This window comes from Homalodisca vitripennis, chromosome 5 (genome assembly GCF_021130785.1).
Source record: "Homalodisca vitripennis isolate AUS2020 chromosome 5, UT_GWSS_2.1, whole genome shotgun sequence".
Classification (NCBI taxonomy): domain Eukaryota; kingdom Metazoa; phylum Arthropoda; class Insecta; order Hemiptera; family Cicadellidae; genus Homalodisca; species Homalodisca vitripennis.
The window spans coordinates 113,187,267-113,201,029 of NC_060211.1; the positions used below are offsets into that span (position 1 = coordinate 113,187,267).

The following is a 13,763-nucleotide window of genomic DNA, read 5'->3' on the forward strand; positions in this document are numbered from 1 at the left end:
TCGGAAGTACATTCCAATGGCCGGAAGTAGTAACTTTTTGTCCACAGTAAACTTTTCAGACCAGTATGTATAACATATTTTCTTGATCAGGGCAACAATAGAATCACAACTATGACATAAAAAATAACTTAGAGTGGATTTGGATTACAACGGGTGGTAGTAGTTGCTTTTTGATTGATGAAGAGTTTTACGACAAATGTACACATAGATATATATTTTAATTGATCAAGGCAATAAGGCAAACGCTACTATGACATCAGAAATAATTTAGACTGGAAGTAGATTGCAGTGACGGGAAGTAGGCACATATTGACTTAAGTAGACTTTTCAGACTGATCACGGTAAACGCTACTAGGGCACTGGGAATAACTTAGACAAGAAGAAGCATACAAGTGTCGAAAGTAAAGACTTTTTACTAAAATAGGAATCTCAAACCGAGTATATTTTTGACAGTTGCAATAAGGTAAACTCAACTATGCTGTATGAAATATAGTTGATTCTAATGCTTTTCTATATGATTCTTACACAACTCGTCTCAATGATTTCTATTGCATCATATAAATAAACTGGGTATTAAAAGAGCACAAAATACAACAAAATCCACCAACACCAAGAAATTTTAAACTCTAGTTTGTTAGTTTATAATATAAACAAAGAACTCTGTAAATGTAAGATAAATAAAATTGCTACTGTTTAATATCAAATTTGAAAACTTTAAAATTCTGCCAAATGCCAATTTCAAAGCTAAGTATTGAACTGGAGATATTTTTTTTTTTTTTTTTTTTGAAGTGAAAACTTCTTTAGGCGCGTTGAACGTTTTGGTAGAGGGTTAAAATCCTCGGTTCGCGTCACCGACATGCTAATGATACTAACCTGCATGAAAAAGTCAGTCTCTCGCTGTGTTTAAAAACTGTCCCGGCGGAGTATGAAAACAGACTGCGAAAATCAGTGACCTTTACGGCTTCCTCTCGCGATTTAAAAGTTAAGCCAATGTCGTACAATTCTGTAAGATGCGTCAAATTAAAGCTCTTAATATTGGCAATCTATTGGTTACATTTTTAAATATTAAAAAAATTTCGAAATAATTTTGATTATTGTTTACATTTTACATAGCGTTTACAATGACAAGAAAAAAAGTAGTAAGCGAGGATTTTTTTTTTTATTTTTTAAGGTCAGACAAAATTTTTCAGCGAGAAAGTTGTGTGAAAATAGATGAATATTTTTTTTTGTAATTTATCATTTTTTTTATTGGAAGTTTAGTTTAGCCTGTAGTAGCGTATGAAGTGATGAGTGAACGTTTCTGCCGGAACTGTAGTTGGTGCATTGGCTCACTGATACCGTATTAACTCAATAAATTAGTTTATTGTGCAATAAAAATACCTTTACGAAAGAACCAAGTTAATTTAAACTAATTTATTCATTTAAAAATATTGTGGGTTTAATTGTTATTGCAATTATATACTTTATCCGTAAGTAAAGTTAAATTGACCACGTGGGAAGTTCAAAAGTGAGTATGAAACATATTAATTATTTTATACAGATAAATGAATAATGAAAACAACGAATATATTTTTAAAACATTTTTAATATTTTGTACGAATATTTAAAATTTAGCATTATTCATTTTAATTATGTTTTTAATATTTAACCTCTTCATCATGAAATGAGTATTATTACGGTAATAAGATTTATCTTACTAGCGTGGTAAAATAGATTTCTAGTTATTTGATAATATTTTTTCGTGGATTTTTAAAATTGGAAAATTAAAAACGCGTCACATTTACAATTACAGATGTACTGCTACTATAACGTATTGTGCTAATTACTCTCAACTTAATAGTTCCGTTTTCACTTCTATCGGCAGTCCCACGACTTGCTACTGTTTTTTTTTTTCTCTTCCTTGGGGCTGGAGATATTAAAGATTTAACTAATTAATTTTCAACATATTAATGATATAGATACAAAGCTAGATGTAGTTAGGTTTAACTAAAACATAACGTTTGTGTCAAACAAACTATTTTATTTATTAGAAAAGGATTTAAAACATTTTTTACTTATTTATCTCAATTATTTTAGCTAGATGTTATAAAAACAAATTGTATTTATTAATTATAAAGCTGATAATTCACCAATTTTCAATGCATTAAACATGTAGTAGTGAACATGGTAAGATACAGGATAATATTATAGCAGTATGTACTGTTTTTTTCTACTACTATACCATTACATAATATATTATGCAATATTAATATTTTCTCCATTTTCTGTAAATATACCTTTCCCTAACTTCATTGGTTATGGGCAAATGATTCCTCCTACATCACCTGTTTGTTCATATTACAAAACACCAGTAGTGTATTGTTTGAGTACATAAATATCCACTTCCCCATTGTATTCTTTTTTAGGTGATCCCGAGTAACCCACAAGAAACAGCTGATTTTATATGTAAGCAAGGTCATGAGCTACCGAATTAAATGTTCCTGAAACTGTACTTGAATAGTAAGCCATCCTCTCAAAAAATGCAAAATATAAAATTACAAAAATATCTGTTTGACTACTTAGATTTACAATGTAATTGCAGATTCTACTGCTCAAAAGAGGAAATGAAACCTCATTTTTCTTCTTTTATATTTATATGCTCTTTAAGTTCATTCTAATTTGCTTAATATGAGTGATATTCCAACAAATATTCCTCGAAGTGTTGTAAGTTTGTAGAAGAACGAGGGGAAAAGGAGAAGATAGTGCTTGTGACGGAATAAGTTGTTTTGTACTTTTACTATAAAAATGTGAGAGGTACAAAAATAAATGTATGAACCTTATACAGGGCGTTTCAAAAAGGACTTTACAACTTAAACATAAAAAAATCCTCAGGTCGTCCAAGCACATCTGACGAAGTCGTAGAGCAAAGTGAGACAATGTTTTGTAAATAGCCCTACGAAATCGACCCGGCGTGGATCTCATGAGCTGCAAGTACCACATACGACGGTTTGGCGTGTGTTAAGAAAACGTTTGCACTTGAAACCATACCGATATTCGCTTTTACAAGCAATTAAAGACACTGATAAGATTGCCCGTAGGAATTTCTGTGTGGATATGTTAAATCGAGTGGATGATGATGAACATTTCTTGGACAACATAATCTTTTCTGACGAGTCCACTTTTCACTTAAGTGGCAAGGTAAACACACATAACTGTAGGATTTTGGGGCAGCGAAAATCCACATGTAACATTAGAACATGTTCATGATAGCCCTAAAGTGAACGTTTTTTTGTGCATTGAGCAAGAGGAAAGTGTACGGCCCCTTTTTTTTCCAAGAGATAACCATCAATGGGATAGTGTACCTTGATATGTTGCAACAGTTTTTAATACCACAGATTGATGAGGGATGACCGAGAATTAAATGTTTTCTTTATGCAAGATGGCGTACCACCACACTATCTGACTGACGTCCGGGATTTTCTAAATGACCGCTTCCCAGGTCAATGGATTGGCCGTGATGCGCCAATTGCATGGCCCCTTCCGTTCCCTAGACCTGACACCGCTAGATTTGTTCTTCTGGGGTTTCATAAAATATATGGTGTACAAGCCGGCCACTCTACCTGAACTTAGAGCAAGAATTTACGCTGCTGCTGAGCAAGTTACACCTGAGCTAGTGCGAGTCTGGGAAGAAATCGACTACCGATGGGATGTCTGCAGAATAACCAACGGAAGCCACATAGAACATCTTTAGTTTAAGGTAAAAAAAACTTCAAGTTTTTTCCTTTAAAATAACACCAAAACCAGCTCTGTACCTTGTTTAATAAAATTTATATGAATTTTCAAAGTTGTAAAGTCCTTTTTGAAACGCCCTGTATGTGTAGGTATTAAGCATTTTCATACAAAAAGATCGGACAGGGGGATTATAATGGCATGAACATGGCATTGCTCATGTATCATCTTTAAAGGCAGCTCACAATAAATACACCATATAATTTGTTGGCAACATGTTTTCATATTACTTCATTTTATGGGATCAAAAGAGAAACAGGATCTGAATAGTTTTGTAGACTTTTTTTGTAAGATTTCTTCAAACTACTAACTTCTACTCGGGCGTTTTGTGAGAAATATACTTATATTATAGAGGTTTTGGATCAATAACCCCATTGTTCTGGTTCAATTTCTTTTCCTAGCCAGGCTCATATAGTATCAATGTAAAACTTAAATACATTGATAAAAAGCAGTAGAGTTGACGCCTTATATGTATACGATATATAATACCCTAATATGTGAGTGCATTCTACTCGCTTTCTCAGTACTAGTCCGAAAACGGTTGACTTTACAGAAAAATGCAAGAGACATTTTTTGTAGATAATCGTATGAGGAATAATTTTTATAGTGATCTTTATTGAGCCATAGGTCGCGAGATATTCGCAAAAAACTTATTTTCGTGACCTTTTGACCCTTATAACTTTTTTAGTCGGCATGATATCAATGTCGATTTCTTCATTAAAATGCCATAATGAAGGTGTATATCAAAATTCAGCTCACTAGCAATTTTTTCATACATAAAACCTTAAATGACTGGACTATAATGCTTTGCAGATCCCTGGACTGAAGCCATTTTAATTGTTCCACTGTCACAGATACGGCAATGGAGACCATGCAGAGATATAGGTCTAAAGTTAAAAGTTTTTTAGACACATTAAGAAAATGAAATATAAAGATTTTGAGATGACAGTCATTTGCATTTGTGCAAAATTGCTAAACAAGTAGCTATGATGTTTCGAAAGAACAAAGGGCCGGTTTATCTACTGTAAAAATTATGAGAAGGAAGGGAGTACAATGTTGGGTTACAATGGAATGCTAGACTCTAACTGTAGTGTTCCATGAGATGGGTGTGGTGAATCAGAATCACTGAACTTGGTTCTAACAGAGAGGAATAGGGTATATATTGCTTTAGGATTGCTGATAGATAGTTGTAAAAAAGGAGAAAACCTGATGAGCTTATTGACCTTGGTGTTTATAACTGAAAAGGTGAGAGTAAAACATTGGGTTGGGTTGGTTTGCTAGACTAGCTGTGGTGTTCCAGTGTATAACCAAGTGTACTGAGTTTGGTGTTAATAGAGAGGAATTGAGTACAAAACATTGGTTAGGAAAGGTTTTACAGGCTAAAACCTGATGGGTTTATTGACCTTATTACTTATGGCAGGGGGAGACTATTACGTGAGACTTGAGGGATGGTTTTAGGTTTTTACAACTCAATCAATATGTATCTTTCTGTGTGTATTTGATATTTTTTTAATAATTTAATATTCATTTATATACTAAAGTTTAGGTTTGTTGCTTAAATCTGAGATTTGAAGTGAAATAGGGCAATCAATTCTGTAGGAAAACCTTTGAAAATATATTTTCAAAATGAAATGCTGATTTTCTCAATTTTAAACATTAGATGTTACAGGTTACTTACCTCATCGTCGGTAACTAAAGCTTTCTTAATCACTTTCATAGCATATATTCTTCTTGTTTTCTTCAGTTCTACCATGAGCACCTTTGCATATGAGCCTCTTCCTATGACTCTGATCAGCTCAAAGTCAGCTAACGAATACTGTCTTTGTGAGCCAGGCTCCAGAGAGTCGTCACCTAAAATCCAGGAAAATACTTAATGAAAATACACACAAAAACCAATACAACCATTGGATTTTATTTGTCATATTAGAAGGGAAGAAACTTAACAGACCTAACTTCTGTTTATTGAGATGGTAACCAAATTCAAGTGGAAATCAATATTTAGTGAACTGTTTAGTATTAAAACAACAATTCTTTCTTATTTCTTCTTATTTCAGTTTCTTTTTAGTTTTAGATTTATTGATAGGGGAAAAAATGTCAAACTTAATTAATATATATTGTTTTTATATTCTCACACTATACAGGAGTATTCTAATACAGGTATATAATATCAAACCATTTGAAAATAATAACATCTCACTTAAGTAGGTTCTGTTTAAATTAATGTAGTACAAGTAAAGGAACAATATACTTTATTAATTTGTTTTTTCTATCTCTAGTTGGTTTGGCATCAACAATCATTAAATGTTTGTTAATTTCAAATAAAGCGGTTATGAAGCAATCATTTTGCTTTCTGACCATATAATTCAGAAGAAGTGTTTGACTAGTTCTAGGCCTGACAGAGAGGGTGGCTTTATGACAGTAATGGTTGATACCGTATTGGTATTAGTGTTAGTATTGAGAGTTTGTGTTGTGTGAATGTTAGGTATTCTGATATAACTGATAATGGTCCCTTGATCTTGAACCATAAACCCACTAGACCTGTGTAAGCCAATCAGAATGGAGACTCCACTTATTGTTGAATCTAGTTGTGGATTTACAGTGTAATTTGCTTTTGTCAACTGCAGAATAAATGTATTGTAAGATTTGTTGTTATACAGTGTTGTGTTAATTTAAATGGTTTTTCATTAGCATGCTCTGTTTACTGAAGGAAGAGAAATATTAATGATGATGAGCACAGCGGTAGATCAATATTCTCTCTTGAAGTTGATGTCATCAGTGCTGTTCCACACTCTAAGATCACACAAAGCAAAAAAATGATGAAATTTGTGCAGCTATTCTTGTGTAACTTTCCACCTTTTTCTAGAGTTAAAACGTCATCTTGGGAGCCAATTTCTTTTGTGAATGCATAACAAGATTTCTGAAATTTATCATCGTTATATGTAAACACATAATTATGGTAAATGTCCGAAATCCTGTTATCTTTTAAATAATCCATTATCAATAATTCTCATTCCAAACTTCCACGGGGCCGAACTCAACATTATTTCCCTATGTCTGTTTCTACGTTCAGCGCTTCGATGGGGCTGTGCACATGGACTCATAGGCGGTTAAAGAGTCTAAAAATCTATTACATTATCGCGAGATAAGTAAGTTATTTTTATGACATATAAAATTTATATTCCTGAGACCAAATTAGAATTTTGGATCAAATTTATTATTAGATGAATTACTTTCTACACTTGAAGTTAGGTATGAAACGAATATAGAGGTGAACATATTTTGACATTTCTAAATTGTTTTCATTGAATATTATATATATATATATATATATATATATATATATATATATATATATATACATATACCAACATACAATTTTAATCATACTTTGGATTGGTTTGTAATACACGTGAAATGAAATTTAAGGAACTTAATTTGCATGTTTACATAGTTTATAATACCATGTAATGTTAATAAAAGTAAAAACTTAAACAACTACTGTTCATGTAACTTGTTACGTAATTTAGATCATTGATTACACAAGAGAACAAATATGAATGGTTGGCTACTACAGACTGTATGCAAGATTGTTGGTAACAAGCAAACCATATAGACACTGATTAGATATGGGCGGGTGGTTCAGAAAAACAAATAAATTTAACCTGTTAAAAATAGAGTGGAAAAGTATAATGCTTAACTAAGTCTGAAAATAAAGTCTTTTGATGACTATCACATTTGGACAGTGTTGTTACATCTACTTACTTGGTTTTGTATGATCTTCGATAGGGACGGAATCTGGTGAAAGATCAATCGGGGGATCAGGAAAATCTTTCAGCTCAGGTAACAGTTCAGATGTAGGTGTACCTGTCACCAAGGAAATGTTAGATTTTCTACAATTATATCTTAAAATTACCAATAAAACCTACCAAATTTGTAATTGTTAAGTAGTTTTAAAATACTTTCATTATAATCTTTATTTCAGATTCCATATTAGCTTCTAATGAGTTGGATGAAATTTTCTTGCATAATCCATTCTCATCTCTATCCTATTTTAGTTTCTTTAAAGTAATGAATACTACCTGTAAATTTGTTTCCCATATATTTTAAAAATTGATGTGTTATATTTTAAATAAAAGCTTTGTACACTTAAATATTTTTGACTAATTTTAAAATAAATTAAGAAGAAATAAATAAATTTAGATACATTTGTAATCACACTTTTTAAAGCATATTAAAATAAACATTATCGGTCTACTAAATATAAAATATAGTATTTTGCTGAAGCCAACACAAAAAATACAAATTATTAACGATGGCAGTGGATCTAATTACTGAATCATACACTTGAGTGTCTTGTATGAAAGCTATTTTTAATTGATAACTCCTGGAGGAGGAATTGAAGTATCCCAGAACCCTTACATCTATACTCGTATTTTCAACTGATACTAGAGAACTTGTATAGAAAAATGAGACAGCCACAGTATAGTAATCTAACTAAAAGTTATGTTTTAGTTACACTTGATGAATGATTTAAACCCAAAAACCTAAAATATAATTTAGAAACTGATCCTATGGTATCAATACTTTTATGGTAGTATTTTAAAATAAGACAGATTAACCCCTGTTATAAAATTTTATTTATACAAAGATAACAATGAGCCTTTTAATATTGTACACAGAAAAAAACCTTATAATATAACAAGAGCACGAATACAGGGACTGTCTCTCAGTTACAAATGGCGTTAACCGCACCACTTTGAGACTACTATATGAAAATCATACTCCAGTTTGTACTGACTTCTGTAACTGATTCATTTATAACTTATTGCTAGTTTATTCATTTTAATCACTTTGAGTTGTAAACATTAATTGTACACAAATACATAAGGTGGTATGTACTGTGCTTGTGACACTGGTCACTGAGTGTGATGATGTGGCATGGTATGGGGATGGACTGTGTGTATTTCTGCCAACATAGAGTAGTATCTTGTGTGAATGAACTTTAGCCGGTTCTGGTCACGCAAACACCGCTTACTCTATATTTGCTGGATTCTATTGCAATGTTACATTGTGTTTGTTCACCAAGAGCCAAGATAAATCCTACACTCGATTCCACGGTCACCGTGCTGTACAGGTCTAATGGGAGAGTCATGTTAATATTTTCACTGGGAATACCATGTTTAATGGCATGTGGGTTGCGCCAACTGTCCTCGCAACTCACGTGACTGGGCACTTTAGTATATTTTACTCAATACTTCAAATTTATTACTTTCACATGCCTGAAGTTTATTTAATTATTCATTAATTAATTAATTTATTTATTTATTAATTAGTTACTTACAACATTTAATTCAGTGTAAAGGAAAGTGGTCTATGTTTTCAGTATGACTAGTATCACTGAAACTGCTATTTGGACAACATGGCTTATGGACGCTCCATACTGTATAGTGAATGTGAAATCGAGTATAAACTGATCCAAAACATTGGATAAAAATGCAACAAATAGTCTTATAACCATTGTGTTTTTATAAATAGAATCAAATAATAACGACATCTTAGAATCAGTATGTTTAGTTTAATTAAATCTTTGCTCATTGTGCTTTAACTCTAAAATTGTTTTATACAACTCTTTAAAGAAACATCAACCACAATTAACAGTTATATAAGATTTTGTGTGATGTAATTAAGTTATCAAAGGCACACGTAAACAACTGCCATGGCAACACTGGAACACTGACAAAGATGTCATAAATGTTAGTTGGTACCTTAACAATGTCTACAGCAGCTGGTTTATAGCCTTGACAACTTGGATGCTGCGACACATGGCCACATAAACCTCACGACAATACTTTGTCATAATGTCTACCTTTCCATTATTAAACTTTCAACCAATATGTGTTCATTCATCCTAATGTCAAAAACTTTCTAAACTGTAAATATTACTAAATGTTAATAAAAACACTACTTTTATTAACATTTAGTAATATTTAAAGAATTTTCCAATTGCTCCAAGAATCTACAATTTCTAAACTGTGACCAACAACGTGTTTTTATAATTAATAAATGTCTATTATTGATTCTAATGCAGAATATTTTCTGTGAAGACATTAATTAATGAACTACAATTTTATAAAAATATGGACATTGTTTAAAACAATGTTTAAATGGATTTATACGTTTGTGATGTCTACTTTGATAAAATAAATTCTACTTACAAATAGTTGGGGTGTCACCATTGGGCTCATCCCTAACAATAGGTTCGACAGCTTCGTTGCTGCACGGCTTCTGTACAAGTTTATGGCACTTTTTATGGACCAATAGCTTGCACTGAATACACTTGAACCCTTGACGTCCAAGGCCCCAGATGCGGTCTTGGCAGAAGGCACAGAACGCTCTCTGAAAACAATAACCACTCGTCAAAGCTCCACTTTTTTATGTTTCAAAGCTTAAGCTTAACACTCTTAAACTAAATAAAGTATTTTTATTGCAGCTTAGAATTGCAGAAGTGATCAAACTAGTAAACATGTAACTACTAGCTATTATTCCTCAATTTACACTGATTTACCCACAGTAAAACAAAGCCATTATAGGCAACCACTTCATAGTATAAAACTTGTATAGTTTGTCTGGTAACCAGATATTCAATCTGTGTTCCACTGATTCACCTATCAGTAGCTTGAAGACTGTAGGGAGATAATTGTAGAGTTTAGCTACAGTAAATAATGGTTTTTTTTCTCATGCAGAGTCTTCCCACCCCTTGCAATAGAAATTCTCGATGACTGTGTGTCATGAGTGTTTATTCTTTTGGAAGTCTTTATTTATCTATAAAGAACATGATACCAGTATATAAATTAACATTACTGTTTTCATTTTGAGAGTTTTAAATTATTCTACTCAACCTGTCTCAACTCTTAGACTTAAGAATTTTACAGCTGAGTATTTAATTTAATTTAGTAGTAGATGTGCCATCCTAGAATAGCACCAAACTCTCTGATGTACATCTGCACTGAGCAAAGAATGCCATCTGCTGCTCATATGAGATAAAGAATGACTTATTTCACCAGGTGAAGTTAGGGCTAAGGACCACTCTCTGACACTTAACCTACGGACCAACAGCTTAAAGGTGATTTCCGAAGCAACACTAATGGCTGGGCAGGTGGATTGCTTGCAAGGACGGATTCGCTCAGCGGTCACCATCTAAGCAACAGCTATGATAGTGTTGCTTGACTCGGTTATCTTGTGATAACTGCCATGTCCACTACACTGGCATGTCATTGACACATTTAATTCTTATTACATAAAGAGAATATTTTAATATTCCATTCACCAGAATATCTACATATGATCCTCATTTAAAACTTTAATGTAAGATAAGACCCAAGAGATCAGTTTGGTTATTAATAATGCTTATTAAGTTTAATGACTGGTTGGTCAGGATCAAAGAGTGAACAATTTTCTAAATGAAGACTTACAGAAAAGAAGAATGGATATGGAGCTCTTCATGGGTACAGTATAGTCTATGATTTAGTAGGTGCTGATGCAACATTTAAGGTGAAATCTTAGTTTCTGTGATGACAAAATGCCTATGTATATTTCAGTATTTACTATAGTATTGTATAAGCATAATTTTTAAAACAGAAGATTGAAATCTTGTGATCAGAGATCTTTAGAAGAAACATTTCTAAATTATCTAACATTAATGGTTGCAAAATTTTGAAACCTCACAATTTCTGAGATTTAAATTGTCAAACTAAAGTCAAAGCTTTAAAGCAAGATTAGAACATTTTGTTGATAAACATCTAGATGGGGCAGAAGAATTTCATATTTAACTAACAAACTCATTGAAAACAACTCAAAAAGGAAAATGTATGGCAATTTCAAAGAAAACCAACGCATCTAGACACGCACTTATATACACATAAAGTCTTGAAAAAGATTCAAAAGCATTCAACCGGTCTAGATTCCCACTCCCCACCCCAGCCACAGTATTGGTTGTTACTAGAAGATAACTTGTAACTCTCCTACGAGCATTTACTAATAATAAAATCTTATGTGTTCATAAAATCTGATATTTAAAAAAATAAGATTTGTAATACCGGTACTGCTATTTAGCATAAAGTGAATGTTGTGAATAAAATAATTAAAATACTATATAAAAAGTTTAAAAAATTTATTTATTTAAAAAATAAAATAATGCCTTAATACATAAATACAGAAACCTACTAGTCCACTGTTAAAGTCACAACTTTACATTTAGATGAATAAAGTATTTTTAATGTTAATCATAATACTTGTATTTCTATTAGGTTTTTAAACTGAAAGATTTATAAAGGGACAGTTTCTAAACATACAGTAGCTTTAAAAAACGTTTCAGTGAAATGGGAGCAAAATAAAAGAGATCTTCCCTCTATTTCTCTTATTGGCAAGAAGGGGGGGGGAGAATGGATATATTTCATGATGGATCTTCAAATATTAAACCTTATCACTTTATTCTTATAAAAATTAGAATGCTTTATATATAAACATTACAAAACCCATGAAACTTGTGTATTACCTTAATCAAATCCACCTTCAGCTTTACACAATACATACATCTTGATGAGTTATCCATAATTAATTATTATAAGAAGGCATCCACAACGTATGTCACACACCCAAACTCACACTGTTGTGTTGACACACATGTAACAAGTTATACAACTCTGTGGACTATGGTCAGAAGATGGACACATCCTCACTCACTGGTTTAACCACCATTACTTCATTACACTGTAGACACAAACAATTTGAGACTCTGATAAGATCATAATAGCCATCCAATTGCTACTTCTATTGCTCTGTCTATAATATAAATAGTGCCAACTGATACAACCACTTTTGTACAGAACTGGACACTACCACTTGATCAAATGTACAGTTTCCATTGCAAATGTGAACACAGAGAGGTAATGTTTTGATTGAGATTTTATAAGTGATTAAAACATAAAATAATCATCCATTATTTATTGTTTAGAATACATTGAATTTAAAATTTCAATTTATAGACTGTTTTATTCAACTTATTATGATAAAAGTTGTCTTAAATTCAATGTGTTCAGTAGAATTTCCAGCTCGTTGAAGAAGAAGGCAAGATTTTTGATTAGATATATGGCCAAGCTTTTGAGAAGGAGGAAATCAAGACAGTATTTATACAATTTCCAGATATTTTGTTATCACTTAAGAGAAGTTAGTAAACTTTAGATATTATTAATTTTAACAGAATTTAGAGAGTGGCACAGTTTTTTTACCTGTTTATGACATCTTTGACCGTGCATTACAAACGTATAGAGTTAAAATCTAACATCTAGATTATTTACTGACTGACCATTATGTTCTTGATGTCAAAACGTTTCAAATTAAATTCAACAACTTCTATTAATCTTTGATAATTTTCACAATCTTATAAGTTTTATGTTAAGTTTAAAAATTTAAACCGTTCCACCACCTTTAAACGTGATAATCTATTGCCACATTGTTTCATAATTTGAGGCTGAAAAATCAATAAATGTGTGAAACTTTAATACTTTATCTTTATTGCTTAATAAAGAAAAAATAATATCTGAAAAACACATAAAGACAAGCAGACGGTAAACTAATAATTTCAAATCCACATTCATACTATATGTTTTGTTTGCCTTGACACAAAAAATAAATCTCAAACAGATCACCAGACAGTTTGTACATTTGGAGTACTATTCTGAGTACATTCTTTTTATAAATTTATTTATTCCTTTTATTATTTTTTATGTTGAATTTTTCTGTTCAGGTGTCTTGATTCCACAATAGAAGGGTAGATTTCCCCCGTTAATTACATAATATTAACTACAGATAATTTTATCTAAATTTTAACCAAAGTAAAAAATCAAGAAACAAAGACAAAAAAGGGCAGTGTATAAGACCAAAGTACAAACTTAAAAACTGGAAAATACTTGACCTTTTTCATTAGAGGCAGGGAA

The 13,763-nt window shown here is 31.8% G+C and overlaps 2 protein-coding genes across 4 annotated transcripts in view; one reads left to right on the forward strand and one right to left on the reverse strand.

The window, feature by feature from the left end:
• The window catches only part of LOC124362732, a 133,942-nt gene that overhangs the window by 100,170 nt on the left and 20,009 nt on the right, over positions 1-13,763 (forward strand). The window lies entirely within an intron of this gene.
• Positions 1-13,763, reverse strand: part of LOC124362731 (atypical protein kinase C) — a 42,257-nt gene that overhangs the window by 22,278 nt on the left and 6,216 nt on the right. For 2 of the 3 annotated variants that reach the window (XM_046817465.1, XM_046817466.1), the window contains exons 2-4: positions 9,984-10,164; positions 7,531-7,632; positions 5,447-5,619 (exon numbers count right to left, since the gene is read on the reverse strand). In XM_046817465.1, coding sequence (XP_046673421.1) covers positions 5,447-5,619; positions 7,531-7,632; positions 9,984-10,164 — 456 coding nt within the window. Of the gene's footprint in view, positions 1-5,446; positions 5,620-7,530; positions 7,633-9,983; positions 10,165-12,322; positions 12,479-13,763 lie in introns of those variants that run through there. The other variant, XM_046817467.1, reaches the window with a different exon arrangement.